This window comes from Aotus nancymaae, unplaced genomic scaffold, assembly GCF_030222135.1.
Source record: "Aotus nancymaae isolate 86718 unplaced genomic scaffold, 86718_ANA_hifiasm-v0.15.2.pri h1tg000049l, whole genome shotgun sequence".
NCBI classification, from domain to species: Eukaryota; Metazoa; Chordata; class Mammalia; order Primates; family Aotidae; genus Aotus; species Aotus nancymaae.
The window spans coordinates 18,837,833-18,858,617 of record NW_026988463.1 but is presented as its reverse complement, the minus strand read 5'-3'; the positions used below and the strand labels follow the sequence as shown (position 1 = coordinate 18,858,617).

The following is a 20,785-nucleotide window of genomic DNA, read 5'->3' as shown; positions in this document are numbered from 1 at the left end:
GGAAGTTCCAGGTCAGCAAGCCCATGTTTTTTTTAGAGATGGAGTCTTGCTCTGTCACCCAAGCTTACAGTAGCATGATCTCAGCTCACTGCAACCTCCACTTCCTGAGTCTAGCAATTCTCCTGCCTTAGCCTCCTGAGTATCTGGGATTATAGGCGCACGCTGCCACGTCTGGCGAATTTTTTGTATTTTTAGTAGAGACAGGGTTTCACTGTGTTGCCCAGGCTGGTCTCGAACTCCTGAGCTCAGGCAGCCCACCCACGTCGGCCTCCCAAAGTGCTAGGATTACAGGCATGAGCCACTGCGCCCAGCCTACCCTCCTCTTCTTAAAGCACTTAAGCATAACCCATCTCACTGAAATGTCGGGACAACTCTGTGCATTTGGAAAGATGAGGACTATCAGTCAGACCCATGACCCATTTTACAGAGTAGAAAACTGAGACCCAGGGATGTCAGGCAACTTGTTCAATCATTGGCTATAAGGACATGGCAGAGCAGGGAGGGAAACAGTTGGTTTTCTGAATTCCGTTACTTCATCCTTTCTTATAAAAATGCAGGCAAGACTTTACAGCCAGATAAGATCCAGAGATGCAAGGGCTCTGGAACCCAGGTTGGTGTCAGCAGAGCTGGGGCTGGTGCGGGGGTGATGAAGAGTCTGGAGGTGCCGCATACCCTGTTTGTTTCACAGTGACACATTCCAAAGCCAAGGAAGTTGTCTTTCCATTCCCCTCTTTCTAGATAAACATACTTTTATTATTCTTTCCTGGTGGCAAATAAGCAACAATAATCAGCAAGGAATTAGGTAAGTTCAGCAAGAAAAATAATAGCCAGGTGTGGTGGCTCACGCCTATAATCCCAGCACTTTGGGAGGCTAAGGCGGGCAGATTGCTCGAACTCAAAAGTTAAGACCAGCCTGAGCAACGTGGCAAGACCCCTGTCTCGACTAAAAATACAAAATAATAATAATAAAAATAATAGCTGAGTGTGGTGGTACACACTTGTAATCCCAGGTACTCGGGAGGTGGGGTGGAAGAATCACTTGAACCCAGGAGGCGGAGGTTACAGTGAGCTGAGATCGCACCACCGCAACCCAGCCTGGGTGACAAAGGGAGACCTCATCTCAAATAAAAAATAAAATAAAAGAATAATAAACAAAAATTTCTTAAAATTCCTTTGCCCAGGGGCAACGGTTTGCTTCCACCCTCACGTACAATAGGGCAAAGTGCTTCTTTTTTTTTTTTTTTTTTTTTTGAGAAAAAGTTTTGCTCTTGTTGCCCAGACTGGATTGCAATGGCACCATCTCAGCTCATCACAACCTTCGCCTCTGAGGTTCAAGCGATTCTCACGCCTCAGCCTCCCGAGTAGCTGGGATTACAGGCATGCAGCCACCACACCTAGCTAACTTTGTATTTTTAGTAGAGACACGGTTTCTCCATGTTGGTCAGGCTGGTCTCGAACTCCCGACCTCAGGTGATCCACCCGTCTCAGCCTCCCGAAGTACTGAGATTACAGGCGTGAGCCACCTTGCCCGGCCTGGCGGAGTGCTTCTTAACTGTGCTGCACTTTACAATCACTTGGGCTGCTTTAAAAAATTACCAACGCTTGCTCAATTGTGATTAAGTCTGAGTTTGGGATTAGGTATTTTTAAGCTCTCCAAGTGATTCTCAGATGTTAAGTAACCAGGTTGAAACCACTGGTTTAAGTGGTGTTCTTCAGCGTGCTTGCTTTAAATCAATGTGACGGAGGTAGCTGCAGATCAGTAACTGCAGAGCTAGTTTCCTTTTAATGATGAGGCTTAGCCTCTCTGTGCCTCAGTTCCCTATCTGCAAATAAGAACTCATGAAGTTACTGTAGAGATTAAAAGAGATCAGCCACTAAAATGCTCAGAATGATACCGGGCCCCCAGGAAGCCCCCAGCAGAGGTGAGTTATCTTACAGTGTAAAGACCATGATACTTGAGTAGCTGTGGCATCCTGGTTTTACTTCAAGGAAGTGGAACCATCATGTTCAACAACACTGTTTCTTCGCCTTTTGAGAGTCATGGGTGGCTTTGAGAATCTAACAAAGCCATAGAACAAGTCTCCTTGCCATTAGGCCCTGTTGCTCAATTTTCTGATCTGCAGCCAGTGAATATTCTGCCTGCTTCTGGCTCTCGATGATAAACAGGGCTGCCATGAACATTCTCATGCATTCATCTTCAGGCTTTTGATCAAAATATTCCTTGCAAAAAAATTTCCTAGATACGGGTTAAAGAGTCTGCTCTTCAAATCTTAACACAGTAACTCTTCACTTGGCATTATTAACAGGTTCTTGCAAACTGTGACTTTTAAGTGATGTATAACAAAACCAATTTTCTTCTCATCAATTTCAGCAAAACAATGACACCATTCAAGAACCTCTTGTATGTTCTTTCACTTAAAGTTGCAGTTTTCAAGAACCTTTTGATGGCATTAAGTGAGGAATTACTGCCAGATGGTACCCCAGAAAGTTAGACCAGTTGACTGTCCTTCCCCTTGATAAATGTGTCAAAGCCCCATCTCTCCATCTCTCCACCCCTTCAGCAACCTTGGATGTTGTCAGATCTTTTTAAAAATAGCCATCTTTTGAATCATCCCAAATGTATGTCCACCAAAATTCACATGAAGCTGGGTGCAGTGGTTCACAACTGTATCCCAGCTCTTTGGGAGGCTGGGGCAGGAGGATTGCTTGAGTCCAGGAATTTTAAGACCAGCCTGGGCAACATAGGGAGACCCCATCTCTATAAAAAATATTAAAATGGGCCCGGCGCAATGGCTCACGCCTGTAATCCCAGCACTTTGGGAGGCCGAGGCTGGCGGATCATGAGGTCAAGAGATCAAGACCATCCTGGCCAACATGGTGAAACCCCGTCTCTACTAAAAAAAATACAAAAATTCTAAGACTGAGGCAGCAGAATTGCTTGAACCCGGGAGGCGGAGGTTGCAGTGAGCCGAGATTGCGCCACTACACTCCAGCCTGGCGCCTGGTGACAGAGCAAGACTCTGTCTCAAAAAAAAAAAAAAAAAATACCAAAATAAGCCAGGCATGGTGGTGTGTGCCTGTAGTCCCTGCTACTTGGGAGGCTGAGGTGGGAGGGTGACTTGAGCTAGGGAGGTCAAGGCAGCAGTGAACCATATTCACACCACTGCCCCCAGCCTGAGACAGAGACCCTGACTCAAAAAAAAAAAAAAAAAAATTCCCATGAGACCAGGCAAAGCTACCACAGAAAGGTAAAGCTGGAGTCCTGGCTAGATGGCCTTTGTTCTAGAAACCCTTGCTTTGCTGGCTGGGGAGTATTTGGCATGCTCCCTCGCCACAAGAGGAACAGCTGTTGGCATCACTGGTGCTGACCTCAGCCAGCTTGTATTTTAGGAACCAGGCTCCATGAGAGAGAGGCCTTATCCTTGAGCTCTTGGGTCTCACAGAATAGCCAGTGCCCAGGAGCTGTGGTTGGCCCAGTTTCTCTTGCATTTCAGCCTTTCGGGCTCTCTTCCTTTGAGAGTCCATCCCTGACGTGGTCATGCAGTGGGAAGGGCATTCTCCAGGCTGTCTTGTGGCTTTGCCAAGCCCCAGAAGCCTCCACCCCCTATATCCTTCCACTGAGTGAGACCCTAGATACATACAACTTCACCCACCTGCTGCTTATTAATAAGTATCAACAAGGTATAAGGCATGTGATAAAAGATTAAAATACACTAAGAGCTGTAGCACCTCGGATCACATCTCGGAATGCGTTAATAAGGCACATGAAATGTTCACTTTCAAAAGAGCAAGAAAGAAAAGTGTTATTTCCTCTATGAGGGCCTTTGGGCTCTCCGATCTCATTAGGGCCAAGGTCTCTTTAAAATGACCTTTTGCTTCTTGCTGGAAGGCCCCGAGTTGGTTCTGGGGGTGTGGTGGCTTTGGGTGGCTGTGGTCACAGCTACTCTACCCCGGAGGCTGAGGCAGGAGAATCGCTTGAACCCAGGAGCCTGGCATCGTGCACAGGGTCTATGAGAGAAAAGGCTGGCATTCCGCCATTTGAGCTTTGATTTCTAAGGGCACCTCCTTCTCTTAGGAGAGGTCCTAAGCAAGGTGGGTGAGACTTGCTTGCCTCTCTCTCTGGCCCAGTTCTGGGTAGGGTGTGGGTTGGGCTTCTTGAAGTAAGTTGCAAGTAATAAAAATCCAATATGAGTAGGCTAAAGCAGGATCCTCAACCTTTTTGGCTCAAGGGACCGGTTTCATGGAAGACAATATTTCCATGGATCAAGGCTGGGGGTTTGGGGGGCGATTTCAGGATGAAACTGTTCCACCTCAGATCATCAAGCATTAGATTCTCGTAAGGAGCATGCAACCTAGATCCCTTGCATCCACAGTTCTCAATATTGCATCTCCAATTCTCAATAAAATTCGAGCTTCTATAAGAATCGAATGTCAGCCAGGTGTGGTGGCTCATGCCTATAATCCCAACACTTTGGGAGGCCAAGGTGGGCAGATCACTTGAGATCAGGAGTTTGACACCAGCTTGGCCAACACAGTAAAACCTCTCTCTACAAAAATTAGCTGGGCATGGTGGCCTGTGCTTGTGGTCCCAGCTATTCTACTCAGGAGGGTGAGGCAGGAGAATCACTTGAACCCGGGAGGCGGAGGTTGCAGTGAGCTAAGATTGTGCCACTGCACTCCAGCCTGGGTGACAGAGCAAGACTCTGTCTCAAAAAGAATCGAATGCCACTGCTGATATGACAAGAGGCAGAGCTGAGGCAGTACCTATGGCCAAGGGCTTGGGGACCCCTGGGCAGCATAAATGAATTAGGCTTTAGAAATGGTTAGATTCCAGAGACTCAAGTGATAATACAATCTGGTCTTTCTCCATTTCTTGACTGTTCACATCACAGCAGGCAACAGCGCCAGGAATGCACGGAGTCCCAGTAGAAAAGAGAAACATTTCCCAGGATATCTGAATAAAAATCCCAGGGTTAGCAGTGATTGGACCTAACTACCCTTCCCTGAGCCAATCAGTGTTTCCAGGGAGATGTGATGACCTGATCGGCCACACCTAAGTTACATTTAGGGAGAAGGCAGTTAGTTGTAGCCAACACTCACCTGTCAAGAATGTGGGAGGGATATTCACCAGAGGAGAACCACAAATAGATCCTACAGATAGGGACCCTGGGGCTAAAGGGATAGATGGGCTGTAGAGTCTAGCCTTAGTTTTCTTTGAGGAGAATGTGTTTAGAGGCAGATTCCCCCACCACAGCTGTGCGGTCTCTGCATTACAAGGAAAGCTGTGTGTTTTGGTCTTCTCACCCCTGGAACAGGTCTAGCCTAGGAATTAATAATACTAAGAGTCCGTAGGTTGGGTATGGTGATTCACACCTGTAATCCCAGCACTTTAGGAGGCCGAGGCAGTAGAATTACTTGAGGCCAGGAGTTCGAGACCAGCCTGGGCAACATGGTGAAATCCTGTCTCTACTAAAAATACAAAAAAAAAAAAAATTAGCTGGGCATGGTGGCATATCCTGTAGTCCCAGCTACTCAGGAGGCTGAGGCAGGAGAATTGCTTGAACTTGGGAGGCAGAGGTTGCAGTGAACTAAGATCACGCTGCTGCACTCCAGCCTGGTGACAGAGTGAGACTCCATCTCAAAAAAAAATTAGCCAGGCATGATGGTACATGCCTATAGTCCTAGTTACTCGGGAGGCTGAGGCAGGAGGATTACTTGAACTTGGGAGGCAGAGGTTGCAGTGAACTAAGATCACGCTGCTGCACTCCAGCCTGGTGACAGAGTGAGACTCCATCTCAAAAAAAAATTAGCCGGGCATGATGGTACATGCCTATAGTCCCAGTTACTCAGGAGGCTGAGGCAGGAGGATTGCTTGAGCCCAGGAGTCCGAGGCTGCAGTGAAGTATGCACCACTGCACTCTAGTCTGGGTGAGAGAGGGAGACCCTACCTCAAGAAAAACCCCATGGACCATCTCTCACTTCTTTATGCTGCTTCCCAGGGAGGGCAACTCTTTGCTCAGCACCAAGCATAGTGAGCTGCTTGAAGGCTTGGAGATGTCAAAGCAAGGTTTTCATCAGCATGTCTTGAAATATGTGTTCTTCACTCTGCCTCAGTCTCTTTGGTCTAGACCAGGCCAAGCTTCCCCTAATGTCACTTAAAATTCAAGTTGCCTCTAAGTAACTAAGTGTGATAGTTAAACGCATAGTATCTGGAGTGGGTATAGTGATGGTGAAGAACCCAGATTCCTTGTCTGGGTCCCAATGCTGACTGTGCCCCTTAGCAGCTGTGTGACCTTGGGCAAGTTACTTAATCTCTCTGTGCCCCAAGTAAAGTGGAAATAATGTAAGTACATACAGTCAGCCTGGGCAACAAAGTGAGACCCCCGTCTCTACAAAAAAATATATTAAAAAATTAGCCAGGCATGCTGGCACATGTCGGTAGTCCCGGCTAATCAGGAGGTTGCGGCAGGAGGATCGCTTTGAGCCTGAGAGTTTAAGGCTACAGTGAGCTATGATCATGCCTCTGCATTCTAGCCTGGACAACACCCAGGCCTTGTCTCAAAAAGGTGAAAATTAAATGAGTTAAAAAGAAAGAAAAAATATTAAATGAGTTAATGTATATAAAGTACTTTGCACAGTGCCTGGCTCCTGGTTGGTACTCTGTGAAGCTTAACTGTGGAACTGAGGTGATTTTGGTCCCTGTCCCAAGTAATTTGCAAAGAAAAAAACCCAAAAAAACAAGCTCTCTTGCTGCTTTTCAGCCAGAAAAGTGCCTCCCTTCAGGGAACACTTTTTTTTTTTTTTTGAGACACAGTTTCACTCTGTCGTCCAGGCTGGAGTGCAGTGGTTCAATCTTGGCTCACTGCAACTTCCACCTCCCAGGTTCGAGTAATTCTTGTGCCTCAGCCTCCTGAGTAGCTTGGATTACAGGTGTGCACCACCACACCCAGCTAATTTAGTAGTGTTAGTAGAGACAGGGTTTCACCATGTTGGCCAGGCTGGTCTCAAACTCCTGACCTCAAGTGATCCACCCGCCTTGGCCTCCCAGAGTGCTAGGATTAGGGATTACAGGCTTGAGCCACCACGCTTGGCTTCTACTCTTTTTTTTTTTTTTTAAGATTCCTCCATGTTCTTTTCATGTTAGTTTTTCTTTAACAAAAAGAAAGTTCAAATCTCTAAAAGTATAGTATATGAGAAACTCTGGTTTTACCCTTTTTTTTGTTTTAAGATGAAGTCTCATTCTGTCACCTAGGCTGGAGTGCAGAGGTGAGATCTCAGCTCATTGCAACCTCTGCCTCCCAGGTTCAAGTGATTCTTCACCTCAGCCTCCTGAGTAGCTGGGATTACAGGTGCCCGCCACCATGCCCGGCTAATTTTTGTATTTTTAGTAGAGACAGGGTTTCACCAAATTGTCCAGGCTGGTCTCGAACTCCTGACCTCGTGATCCGCCCGCCTCAGCCTCCCAAAGTGCTGGGATTACAGGCGTGGGCCACTGCACCCAGCCATTAACCATCTTTCAGAGGGAAAAAGGGCTGACATGCAATCTCGGCCTCAGGTCTCTCTTTTGCTCTTGTTTGGAATAACCCTACATGTGTGCTTAGAGTCCCCCGTTCTCATCCCTGGTCATTTTCCAGTGAAGACTCTTAGCAGCTTCCCCCTCTGCATGTGTCCAGAAACAGCAAGCAGTTTCGAGTACTCTGATGCTGAACTTTACATGAATGGCTTTTTGTAGTGAGAAGGCGCCTATCACCCACGGCCTGCAGAGGCTGTGTGGCTTGGGGGAGGCTAGAGGCCCAACTATGGGCCTCCTTCCCCTACTCTCTTCAGCAGCTTTTCCCAAACCCACTGAGACCGGTCAGGCTCCTAGAGAGCCTAAGAACAAAGCCCCTTTGTGACTTTTGTTTTGAATCAGGCTTGTGACAAAGGGGAGGAGCCACTGGGCTGGGTGGATGGGGGTGCCCGGAGCGTGTTGTTGTTGCAAGGGAAGAAAGCAAAATTGTGTCTTTTTTTTTCCTCTGGTGATGTTGTCTTCCCAATCCCTCCCTCCCCCAGCTCTCCGAACAGCAGGATTTCCCAACGGCAGCTTGGGAAAAAGACCCAGTGGCAGCTTGGGGAAAAGACCCAGCGCTCCGTTTAGAAGCAACGTGTATCAGCCAACTGAGATGGCCGTCGTGCTCAACGGTGGGACCGTAAGTATCAAGGTGTGATGGGTGGGTAGGAAGCCTAGGAGTCTACGGTGTGGGGGAGCAGCTTCAACAGGGACACACTCCTCCGTGGAGGCTGCTCATGTGGTCTGCAAAGAGCGCAGCTCAAATGCATGCAATGCTTTTATTTTTCTTCTTTCCCTTTCTACCCCTTTTCTCCATGCACGGAATATCTGTCTCTATTTAGAAAACCATCTGTAGATTCATTTGAAAGAGTTTGTATTCCTTGAGGCTCTTGCACCAAGTGAATTATTTGGCTTTCATGATACAGTGCCCCAACTTTGTCCCTGGGAGGTGACTTTTGGGAAGAGCCCAGAAGGATGAAGCACCCCCTAGCAGATTTTGCTGACATCCAACCTAGGTTAAGGTCCCCAGTGGCCCCTCTGCAGATCCCCCAAGCTGGGTACCAGGTTCTCCCATTCCCTAAGAGATGTCCTAGGAAATTGAAGCAGCTATTATTTCTCTCCCTCAAACACCAGAAGCAGGTTTACTACTATCTGATGCCAAACAGACCTTCAGCAGAATTGTCATTATTTACGTTTGCCTCCGTGGAATGACATTATTTTGTTTCTCCAGCAATCCAAAGATGCACTCTCATCCCCACATTTAATTTCCAAACATAGCTACATGCTTCTTTCAGAAACAAGGCCTAAGCCAGTTTACATGTGTAAATTGGATTTCCATTCTTTAAATCATGTTCCAACTCCATAATTCAACCTGAGCATTCTTTTTTCTTTTTTTTAATTGATATAAATCAGGGATGGTCTTTGATCTCTAGAGGGAATTTAGGTTTTCCTGGCCTTTTGAATGGTATGCTAGGCATGGGTTTGCATTGGTTTGGAACAGGCTCAAAGACAGAATCACAGATTTGCATTCTTAAAACCCCCTGCCATCCGCTGGGCTGTTTTATTGTCCAGTGCCAAGAAAAGCCTGATTCACAAGCATTCGGCCTGTGTGTTATAATAAATACGGTTACAAAAGCCCCCTTGCGTCACTCTTAAGCCCTCCTAGTTCCTTCAAGGCCAGCATGTGAAAAAATAGTCAAGACAGAAAGTGAATGAGTTGAACTTACGTTCCTTAGGGGTGGGTGATTATTATAGAAAAGGGAGCTGAGCTTCCCAAGAACCGCAGCAGCTTGACACACAGCCATTGCTGCCTTTCCCGGGAATTACTCGGCCTGTCTAGGTAAAAGCAAGGTAACTTATTTTTGCCGCATTGTTTACGCATCGGTTTCTAATGTTGACTTTGCTTTGCAAAAGCACAGAGTTCTCAGTGTGTTATCCTTATGTTATTCCAGATCCCAACTGCTCCGCCAAGTCACACAGGAAGACACCTTTGGTGAAAGACTTTAAGTTCCAGAGAATCAGAATCTCTCTTACCGATTTCCCTCCCTAGCTGTGTCTTTCTTGAGGGAGAAATCGGTAACAGTAGCCGAACCAGGCCGCCTCGCAGCCAGGAAATTTGGAAATCCTAGCCAAGGGGATTTCGTGTAAATGTGAACACTGACGAACTGAAAAGCTAACACCGACTGCCCTCCCCTCCCCTGCCACACACACAGACACGTAATACCAGAGCAACCTCAATCCCTGCAAACTAAAGCCAAGCTAATTGCAAATAGTATTAGGCTCCCTCGAAAATGTGGCTGGGAAGACTCTTTCATCCTTTGGGGGTAGAACAGAACCAAATTCACAGCTGGTGGGCCAGGCTGGTGTTGGTTGGAGGTGGGGAGTCCCTACCCTACCACCCCTCCCCAGCAAGTGCTGGACCCCGGGTGGCCTCTTGGAGATGACCGTTGCGTTGAGGAGGACAAATGGGGACTTTTCCACCGGCTTGCCTGGTGGTTTGCACATTTCAGGGGGGTCATGAGAGTTAAGGAGGTCGTGGGTGGGATTCCAAGGCAAGGCCCAACTGAATCGTGGCATGAGCTTTATAGCCAGTGGAGGTGGAGGGACCCTGGCATGTGCCAAAGAAGAGGCCTTCTGGGTGATGAAGTGACCATCACATTTGGAAAGTGATCAACCACTGTTCCTTCTATGGGGCTCTTGCTCTAGCGTCTATGGCGAAAACACAGGCCCCGCCCCCTTCCCTTGTAGAGCCATAGAAATATTCTGGCTTGGGGCAGCAGTTTCTTCTTCCCTTGATCGTCTCGCCCTGTACCTGCACTTACGGGTGTTTCTCCAAACCCTTTCCCAATTTTGTTCCCTTGTTCATTTCAAGAGCTCCAATGGGATCCCCAGGTTAAAGCCCCTCCAGGAGGCAGGTTGGAAGGCAGGCAACACGGCAGGTTTTCTGAGATAACGTCACCTAGCGGAGCTTTGGGGGTACCCGCTAGGATGCAGAGGTGACATCCTGCTGCCCCGCAAGCAGTGACACCTTGGGTCCTTTCCGTGGATGTGGTGAAGGTTCCTGGGTGGAATGGATCACATGAGGGTTTCCTGTTGCTTTTGGAGGGTGTGGGGGATATTCGGTCTTGGTTCTTCTGCAGGTTCCATGAAAACGGCCCTTTTCCAAGCTCATTGTTTCTGTCATGGTTTCCATCTCTCCTGAGCAAGTCATTCCTTTGTTATTTGACATTTTGAACATCTCGGCCATTCAAAGCCCCATGTTCTCTGCTCTGTTTGGCCAGCATAACCTCCAGCATCGATTCAAAGCAAAGAGTTTTAACCTGACGGCATGGAATGTATAAATGAGGGGGGTACTTCTGCAGATACACTAATCACTACATTGCTTTTTCTATAAAACTACCCATAAGCCTTTAACCTTTAAAGAAAATGAAAAAAAGGTTAGTGTTTGGGGGCTGAGGGGAGGACTGACCTCTTCATAAGCCAGTACGTCTCAGCTGAGTATGTTTTAATAAACCTTTTGATATTTCTCGAGGCCCTAGTCTCTGCTGTCACCCCTCCCCACCCCATCCTTGCAAAGCACTGGGGAAAATAAGGCCAATCTGGCCCTCCCTGTGTGGCCCTCCTTCGAGTTTCCCTTAACAGTTAGTGCATTTCCTTGTGTTACACGCATGGGGAAGAAAACGCATGGCCCCAGAATGCCGCCCCCATCTGCCCGCCCCGGAAGTACCCCGCCTCTGCCCAGAGCATGCGCTTGCTTCTAGAGAATCCCGTTCCAGTCATTGCGTGGACTGAAAACGTGAGTCCTGGGGAGTGGTGGCGGGGAACAAAGCTAGGACCTGGGGTGGGGGTAGTTGCATGCAGACCCCGTATTCTGAGAAAGAAAGAAATCTTTAAACACCTCAGTCCTGTCCGGTGAAAAACGACAGCGTTACACATTCTCGTGCCAGGAAATGGTTACTCACCCCCGCTCTCTGGAGTCCTTTGGAGCTTTCTGATACCATTCACACCATGGAGCAATTCACACCACCGTTTTCTCTCTAAGTTCTTTATTGGCCAAGCATATAAAGTGAGCACAGCACAAATGGCTGCCAATGGAAAGTCATGCTTCCCCGACATAAGACCAGAACCATCTTCGAGCCATGGGAAACCTCACTTAATGAGACCTTCCCCCACCCCTTTTAAATCCGAAACGTTATTGCACTTAGGGTTTTGTTTTATTTTGGCTTTTAAGGTTGAGCGTGAGCTGAACGCCTTCACAATGGGGGCGGAGGCAGGAGTGAGGGGAGAAGGGAGTGAGCTGTTCTTTTTCTAATGACTTCACCTGAAAACTACCAAGAGGCATCTTATTTGCCAAGAGACTGTAGCAGCCAGCCGCCCCCAATGGAGCAAGGTTTAAAGACAAAATTAAATGGCACCTCTGTTTAAGATCTGTTTGTGTAAACAAGACTCGTTTGGGGAAAACGACCTGGGAGGAGAGCATCTGTGATCAAAATCTCTCATTGTAAGCACAATTCGTTCCGTGTCTGGTTCCTAAAATCGCTTTGGGACTATAACAGCCACTCTTGACCCCCCCCTTTTAACGGAAAATTGGTGTTCTATCCTGGATTTCTCCCCACTGGAGATGGAGGGTGGGAAGAGAGGGAGTCAGTTCTGACAGCTTACACATTGGGAAGTTCTGTGCATCTGAAGGGTTTCCAGCGTGGAAGGTCTGGTTGTTGGAAGCTGGGCGCCCCGTGCGGTTTTGTTTTTTGTTTTTTTTTTTTTGTTTTGCCCAGAGGCCGTCAGGGCCCGCTGAACAAGGGTGAAGTGAGGTGGTGTCTTGGTTGGCCAAGGCTGAGTTGAACGCCTCAGGCCAAACCCCAAACTGAAAGGGAGCATTGTGGCTTTTATAATCCAATGATGCAATGATGATACCAGCTTACAGGAGTTCTCAGCAGGTGCTTTTTATTAATTGACGAAGAGCTAAGGCTCATTTTTGATAGATAATATATATTTATTAAATGCATTAATGTGTGTTTTATAATGTACCTTTATCTTTCCCCCTGGCTGACTGTTGCATACTTATAAAAAAAAAAAGATAAAGAAATTTCAAGACAATCAATATGTACCATAAATGACTATATAAATATTACAAATTTAAAAGGTTGTAAAGCATGGGCAGATAGGTTTTATTTTCAGAATGCTGTTCTTAACACGAAAATAAAGGCTTTACTATTTACTTAAGACGTGTAGTAGCTTGTCAAAACAACCCAATGCAACTAACTACTAGGCTTTCGGATCTGCCCTGAGGCTCACAGTCTGTGGCATTTTAAATGGGAGAATCTTGGTTAACAGAAAACCACAGAACAAATTAGGGTGATAAGTTTATTTACCCATAAAAGCAGGAAATTTCTATATAATACTTTGGGACTTAAGACAATTCTTTGTTTCTTCTGTCTGGGTTTAAGTGTCTCATCTTGTTGGGTTTGCAGTAAAATTTCAGGGCGGGTCTCCTTTGAAAATGATCATAAGTATAAGGTCTTTTTTATAAAAAGACTAGTCAGTCACCAGGTAAACTTAAAACCCAATTCAGAGGTTGGGGACTTAAATTAGAATATGGCTCTTTGCAAAGGCAGCCCAAAGTGAGAAAACTCATAATAAGAGCACTTCAGTAAACCTTGGAACTAGAGTTCATTGTACATTTTAACAGCAGCTGGTGTAGAAGGATACCTCTGAGGCACTGAAGAAATATCTGGATAAATGAATAAAATGTGGGGATAATGCAGAAAGTGAAGACTGGTCCTTTCTTTTCTAAACTATTTGCACTAAAGCATGTTTGCAACAAATACTATCTTGTACAGAAAAGATTCCATGTTCACATGTTCCAAGTCTTATTAAAGAAATCACAGGAGAGAAAGCATAATTTGGACATTTTCCTTGCATGAGGTAACTTGTGCTCGGTTGGGCAAAGATACATCTTAAATGTGGTTAAGATGATGGAATTTTCATATTGGCTGCAGGTACCACATCATCCTCCATTTTGCATTTCACTGCAAACAAAAGAAAGGGGAAGTCAGGATCAATTTACATACGCAGACAGGCTTGTCACTGGGAAACCGGAAACGTTGATGTGTGGACAAGGTCAGTTGCACCAAAACCCACTGTGCGCCTGCTATTCATGGTTCCGGCACAGTGGATCCGGAACGGGGAAGAACACAGGCCTATTGTGCTCTAAGGCCAGCACCTGAAGGTTCCAAACCACTTCCTGGACTGTTCCTGGCCATTCTTAATTCAGTTCAGAAAGAGGTCAGAAGTGTGCTTTGCCGGTCAGGGTACTGAAGGAAGGCAGTTTTTCTAAAGATGATGACAGATTCCAGGCTCTCCACTCATCCCCATCTGTCACCACACACCCTGTTCTCCAGCCACCCAAAAGGGAAAACTCAGGGTATCACTGGGATCAATGAAAATGTCAGAAGAAAATCTTTGCTCTTTTGTCATGGTCTGGACCAAGAACCTGATCTTGGAGATTTCCTGTGTCTGCCAAACAGGAAAGTTAGCTCCATACAGAGCATGGCTCTGTTTGTAAGGGAAATTAATCCCAACAGATAAAAGCCTCTCCCCAAATAAATATGGAAACCCAGTCCTTTGGTGGGTGCACAGGGCAGAGGGATCCTTTTGGAAAGACCCTCTCTTTTAAGACATCTTTGCCTGTAGTGTCCAAGTGCTTGCCCATATGGGAATGTCTTGAAAGGTTGTTTGAACCAGGCCACAGGCTCTGATGATTTGTGGAGAGCATCATTCTGGTAAAAAGGGTGTTTGAGCTTGTTACCATGTAGGGCTGAGGTTTCAATTGAACCTGCCCCCGTCCTGACCTCCCAGCAACTATGGGCATGTACCAGCCAGATGCGGTGAAGAAGTGGGTATGTACGTCGTCTCATGAAATGCATTCTTTTGTTGTTTTTTCGGGACAGAGTCTCTGAGTTATCCAGCCTGGATTGCAGTGACAAGATCTCGGCTCACTGTAACCTCAGCCTCCCGAGTAGCTACAGGCATGCACCACCATGTCCTGCTAATTTTTGTATTGTTAGTAGAGACGGGGTTTTGCTATGTTGCCCAGGCTGGTCTTGAACTCCTAGCCTCAAGTGATCCTCCCGCCTCAGCCTCCCAAAATGCTGGAGTTATATATAGGCCTGAGCCACTGTGCCTGGTCCTAATGTGGTTATTTTCTGATGGAGGTGGGATGACTGCCTTCAGCAACACAGACCAGCCCCGCAGTCTTCAAATTGAGAGCAAGTGTTCTTGGTCATGGTTCATTTAAAGGAAATCAGTTTCCAGGTCTTCAACTTCCCATCCTCCTTTCCTTCCTGGCCCGGTGTATAAAAACTCCCCAAGTGCCAAACAAGAAGGCTGTTCAAAATGAGGCCTCCAGAGTCTCCTTTATTCTCTATGTTTGACAACTATCAAATTGTATCATGTATTTATTTGGTTTTGTGTACTAGTAATAATCGTATTAACACAAATCAGAAGAAATATTTTTAATACTTGGAGCCTGTGGTCTCAGGACATTTTAAAACATTTTTCTCAATGTATATACCTTTTTTGTTCCATATATATGGAAGCTCTATGGGCAACCACAGTGAAGACCCCATGTGCATCTAGACCCTATTAATGATGACACTGACCTTCATAGTCAAGGATCCACCACACCTCCCTAAAGACTCTCCCACTATCTCACTGATCCCTGAGATGCTGGTGATTAACAACTCAACAGGGATTGGGGGAGAGTCCTGAGTTGTAGCATTTGCCATTTCCATAGCCTATTGGAAGCCAGCAGTCTGACGACATAGCAGAGTCGGGAAGAGGTGTGCACAGTCAGATGGAGCTGGGCTGCCCTAAATCCTCACATTGAGTTGTGCAGCATCAGGCATAACTTCAGACCTGCAGGCTGGCTCTCTAGGGACAAGTTGGGGACATTTGCAATAGGGGGAAATTGTTAAAAATGCAAATTCAGGGCCCTTTTCCAGGCAGACTAAACCAGACACATGGATGGGAGGGTGGGGGGGTGGAGCCCATCCATCTGCATTTTAACAAGGCCTCCCAGTGATTCTGATGGATGCTAGTTAAAATTTGAGACCCACTGACTACTGGTTTTCTACCCTGGCTGCATGTAAGAATCACATCGTCAGCTTCTGAAATTTTATTGGTGCCTGGGTTTCATCCCAGCAATTCTGATGTAATTACCCTGGGGCCCAGGCATCAGTAGCTAGGTAAAGCTCCCATGCTAAGGTGCAGTCAGGGTTGAGACACGGATGGGGTTAGAATCCCTTTAAAGAAACGTGACTGTAAGATCCTCAGAGAAATCTAGAATTATCCTCAACTTCTTAGTATCATGCAGACTGGAAATAAACTGTGAGTATCACAGTTTAAACTGCTAGAGAGATAGCTGGCAGTCAGTCCGGGCGTGGTGGCTCACGCCTGTAGTCCCAGCACTTTGGGAGGTTGAGGCAGGTGGATCACTTGAGGTCAGGAGTTCATGACCAGCCTGGCCAACATGATGAAACCCTGTCTCTACTAAAAATACAAAAATTAGCCTGTAATCCCAGCTACTCAGGAGCCTGAGGCAGAAAAATCGCTTGAAGGGAGGCAGAGGTTGCAGTGAGCCAAGATCGCACCACTGCACTCCAGCCTGGGCGACAGAGCAAGACTGTCTCAAAAAAATAAATAGATAAAAAAGAGAGCTGGCAGACAGACAGATGCTGGAGGCAATTAGTAGCTGGAGGGAAGGACTGGCTTCTAGGAGGAATCCCCAGCCCTTGAGTTTTCTTGAACTGCCTGAAGGAAGAGTTCACCTGCAAGCTGTTGTCCTGGTATTTTACCCAATTCCTGTCCATGCCTTGACAATCTTCTTGCCTACTCCCTACCAGCTGACCTTATCTGGGAAAAGGCCCCTTAGTATCTCTTTAGATCACCACTCAGAAATCTTGAGAGAGGAGAGCAGAAAGGAATAAGCTAGAGACCTTGTTGACGGTGGAGGGTTAAGAGATGGGGTATCTCAAGTTGACAGGCTGGAAATAAAGGTGGGCTGTGGAGCCTCCCAGTGGAATTACTTGGGGAGTTTTGAACACCCTACACAACTAGGTCACCATCTCTGGAAGCACAACCAGATTGGAAAACTGCTTGGCATTACCAAGTGAAACTGAGCCTGACAGTGAATACAGACAGTTCCACTCCTGTATCCCACTGAAGAAACCCTTCTATACGTGTACTGGGAGGATGCTCGTGATAGCAGAAACCTGGAAACAACCCAAACGTCCTTCAACAGTTGACTGGATAAACCAATTGTGGGCTACTTGACCAGTGATTACACAACAGTGAGCATGAGTGAGCCACAGCCACACACATCAACTTGGATTAGCTTAAAAACGTTAAAGGAAAGAGGAGAGGCATGGAATAATACATATAGTGTGATTCTATTTATAGCAAATCTAAACGCTGAGAGATGCGTACAAAGGTGAGAACAGCTGTCACAGAAGTCAGGGGAAGCGGCTTCATTGGGGAAGAGCTTTAAAAGTGTGGACAGTGTTCTATTTGTTTGTTTGTTAAATGTTTAGAGACAGTCTCGCTCAGTTGCCCAGGCTGGAGTGCAGTGGTGCGATCGTAGCTCACTGCAGCCTCTGACTCCTGGGCTCAAGCAATCTTTCACAAATGTTTTATTTATTGTTATATGTGTTTTATAGTCACTGTTAATACATATATTTCACCCCAAAAATGGTAAAAACAAAATAGATGTGAGCGTATATTGCTTGAAATTGCAAAGCCAACCAATAAAGGAATGGAAAATAACCATGTTGCTGTTTTGGGGAGGGGAGGGATGGAATCTAAGCTAACCCTCATCAATAATGGCAGGAAATCAGTAGATCCTATCGGAAATCTTATTACCGTACAAGCCTGTTCCAGATACAGAAGTAATGCCCTGAGGGGCAGCAGAAGTTCCAAGTCATTGTGTCTGGAGAAGCACTACTTTGCTAAAAATGAAGCAACAGATAAAATGTCTACTTGGTGGTCGTCCTCCTCCTGGCTTGGCAGAATACAGCCTTGCACAGGTGGGTACTTGATCAGCGGAGGGAGGGAAAGAGGAGGGAAGCAGGTCTGAGAGAGGCAGGAGGGAAGAAGCAAGCCAGGATGCTGCAGGAGTGCAGCTTGCACCTTAGCTTGGAGACATCATCCTGGTTGGCTTCCAATGCCAATAGACAGATGCCTCGGTGCCCCTACGCTGTCCTTGTCCCTCTCGGCAGGCTGGTACCCAGCCAGTTCCGGAAGGGCTGGGAGAGTGGAAAATCCCGGAGAGAGATACTCCAGCCCTTCAGCTTCAATTAAAGGCAATGTGACAAGAAGGGCCTTGCATACTAATGAGACTTGGTACATCTTCTCCTCGTGGTTGCCCTTATCTTCTCCTGTTCCTGTGAGTGACAGGACTGAGAACTCAATTCATAACCCAGAGAAAAACCTCCCAGCCAGCAGCACAGGACAGATAAAGAAGATGCCTAAAGCTCAAGACAGGAAATGTGGGGACCACAAGGTCATCCGGCCACTCACAGTGTTGTCCAGACAGGGCTTCAGCATAAAAGGATGGCCTGGGGTGAAAATACAGATTCCTGGGCCCCACCCCAGACCTTTAGAATCAGAATCTCCAGGAGTGAGGCCTGGGAATCAGTATCCCCCTCCACCTCGGTGCTGTGGGTGGGCGTTTTGATCTGGCAAGTGTGGGAAAGAAGGCTGATTTGGGCAAGTCTGGGAAACTGCCTGTTTCCTGAGGACCTGAGTCAACTGTGAGCCAGGGTTGAGAATGGCATCTGCCTCCTACGGGCACTGAGAGAAGCAAAAGAGGCAAGCCATGCAAAATGCAAAGTGCTCAGCACTGGTTCTGACCCACAGTTAGGCACTTGATAAATATCAGCTATTATTAGTCTCATTTTTATTGAGGCCAGGTCTCGCTTTGTTACCCAGGCTGGAAAGCAGAGGTGCAAATCAGGGCTCACTGCAGTCTCAACCTCCTGGGCTACAACGATCCTTCCGCTTCAGCCTCCCAAGTATTAATAGCTGGGACTACACACACGCACCACCATGCCTGGCTAATTTATTTTTATTTTGAGTTGAGATAGGGTCTTGCTGTGTTGCCCCACCTAGTCTCTAACTCCTGGGCTCAAACGGTCCTCCCACCTCAGCCTCCCAAGATGATGGATCACAGGTGTGAGTCACAGCACCCAGCCAGCGATTGTTATTCTTAGGGCATGTTCTTTGCCATCAAAGAGCTCACAGCCTAGAAAGTGAGGCAGAAAAGCCAACAGGAAATTGTAAGAACCAAGAGATGCTCACACACTGCGGAAAGAACTTGCTTCAACAGATCATCATCTGCCACAGAGCTATGCACCGTAATAGTGCCGGGGCTTGGGGTTACAAAGACGAGACTGGCTCATGCTCTCAAACCAGCAGTATCTATGAGAAACCTTAAAATGTTCATCTTTGACTCAATTAGCTCCCAATCTCTAGGACTCCAGGTAAATAATAAAAGCAAATACTTCTGTGGTACTTATGAAGCCCTTGACACATACAAAGTCACAGTGAACTAAGTGCTATTATTTTCCCCAGTTTTACAGGTAGGGAGACTGAAGCAGAGACAGGTTACATAACTTGCTCAAGGTTATGCTGTGAGCTGTCTGGCTGCTGCTGCTCTTAAAACTCTGCAGGGTCAAGATCTCACAACTGCTTCCCACTAGGATAGTAAAAACGTTTGCGATTAAAGAAGCAACAGTGATGTATGCAGACAAAGGGGGTTCACTTCCGCATCCTCTACCACGTAAACCGTTTGAGAACCTAAATGCCCAACAATCAGGGAATGATTAAGTATCTGATAACTATAACCTTGATGTCATATAATGAAGCCATTAAAAACATCTATTTGGCAGGGAGAAATGTCAGTGGGAAAATACAGTGGGGTACCTTTCCTGTAAATTTCGATAATGCAAATTGGAAATTGTTCAATACCAAGTTAATCATGTCTCCAAGGAGTACAAGATGGCACAGGGCATGGAGGCTTCTGTCTGTTGGAGTTGGAAGCCAACCGTGGTGATGTCTCTAAAACTAAGATGTAAACCAGGCTCTTTCACTTAATCATCCCTGCTTGCCTTTCTTTTCTTTCTTTCCTTCTTGTTTTTTATTTTCAGAGACAGGATGTGACTCTGTTTCCCAGGCTGAAGTGCATAGTGTGATCACAGCTCACTGCAGCTTTGACCTCCTGGGCTCAAGTAATCCTCCTGCTTCAGCCTCCCAAGCGGCTAGGACTATGGGTGTGCACCACCATGCCCGGCTATTTTTTTACTTTTTATAGAGACAGGGTCTCACTGTATTGTCCAGGCTGGTCTCAAACTGCTGGGCTCAAGCAAAACTACTGCCTCGGCCTCCCCAAAGTGCTGAGATTACAGGTATGAGCCACCACACCCAGCCCCTGCCTTTCTAGAGAAAAAAGAAAAGTTTACTTTTTTATTTTTATTTTTTATCCCAGCACTTTGGGAGGCCAAGGCTGGAGGATGGCTCGAGTCCAGGAATTCAAGGCTGCAGTGAGCTATGATTGCACCACTGCACTCCAGCTTAGGCAACAGAGTGAGACCCTGTGTCTAAAAATAGTAAGAAACAAAATAGCACAAATAAACAAAGTAGAACAAGTGACTCCTCTGGGTGAGAGGTTCATAATACATCACTTAACATGTGACTGCCCTGTAGAAAATTACATTCATTACCTCCAAAATCACATCTATTGTTCAACTAACTCATAGTCCAGCATCTCAAATATGTTTTAAAAAAATAACCTGAACATAGATTTAATGATTGAAAGGAAACCGGTGAATTTTTGTTTTCCCGAATGTTCTACAGTATACATGTATTGCTGTACAACTGGGGGAAACTCTTACTAAAAGAATCATCAGAAAATATACCAGACAAAAGAAAAACACCCTCAGGGTAAGAAGCTGCAGGAGAACTGCAGGAGCTGGTCTCCCGGATCATCAGACCCAGCGTGGGGAGACAGTGACAAGAGATCCATCCACAAGTGAAGTTGCCTTAGTCGGGGTGACCATTCAAATAAATAATTGTGAAATGTTTGCCAGGAAAAGTTTCTGATGAGCAAATTTCTAGGAAAATAATGTTTCCACCTCAATTTGCTTGCTAACAAAACGGTAAACTTTGGCATCAAGCAGACGC

The 20,785-nt window shown here is 46.4% G+C and overlaps 2 protein-coding genes across 6 annotated transcripts in view; one reads left to right on the top strand and one right to left on the bottom strand.

Annotated features, from left to right (window-relative positions):
* The window catches only part of GPRC5B (G protein-coupled receptor class C group 5 member B), a 28,323-nt gene extending 17,248 nt beyond the window's left edge, over positions 1–11,075 (top strand). For all 5 annotated transcript variants that reach the window (XM_012464673.3, XM_012464672.2, XM_021672318.2 and 2 more), the window contains 2 exons: positions 8,053–8,189; positions 9,502–11,075. In XM_012464673.3, the coding sequence (XP_012320096.1) occupies positions 8,053–8,189; positions 9,502–9,546 (182 nt within the window). In that variant the 3' untranslated portion in view covers positions 9,547–11,075. The remainder of the gene's footprint in view (positions 1–8,052; positions 8,190–9,501) is intronic.
* A 1,930-nt stretch (positions 11,076–13,005) lies between these two features.
* The window catches only part of IQCK (IQ motif containing K), a 145,129-nt gene continuing 137,349 nt past the window's right edge, over positions 13,006–20,785 (bottom strand). Inside the window, exon 9 of the mRNA XM_012464676.3 lies at positions 13,006–13,578. Coding sequence (XP_012320099.2) covers positions 13,517–13,578 — 62 coding nt within the window. The 3' untranslated portion in view covers positions 13,006–13,516. The remainder of the gene's footprint in view (positions 13,579–20,785) is intronic.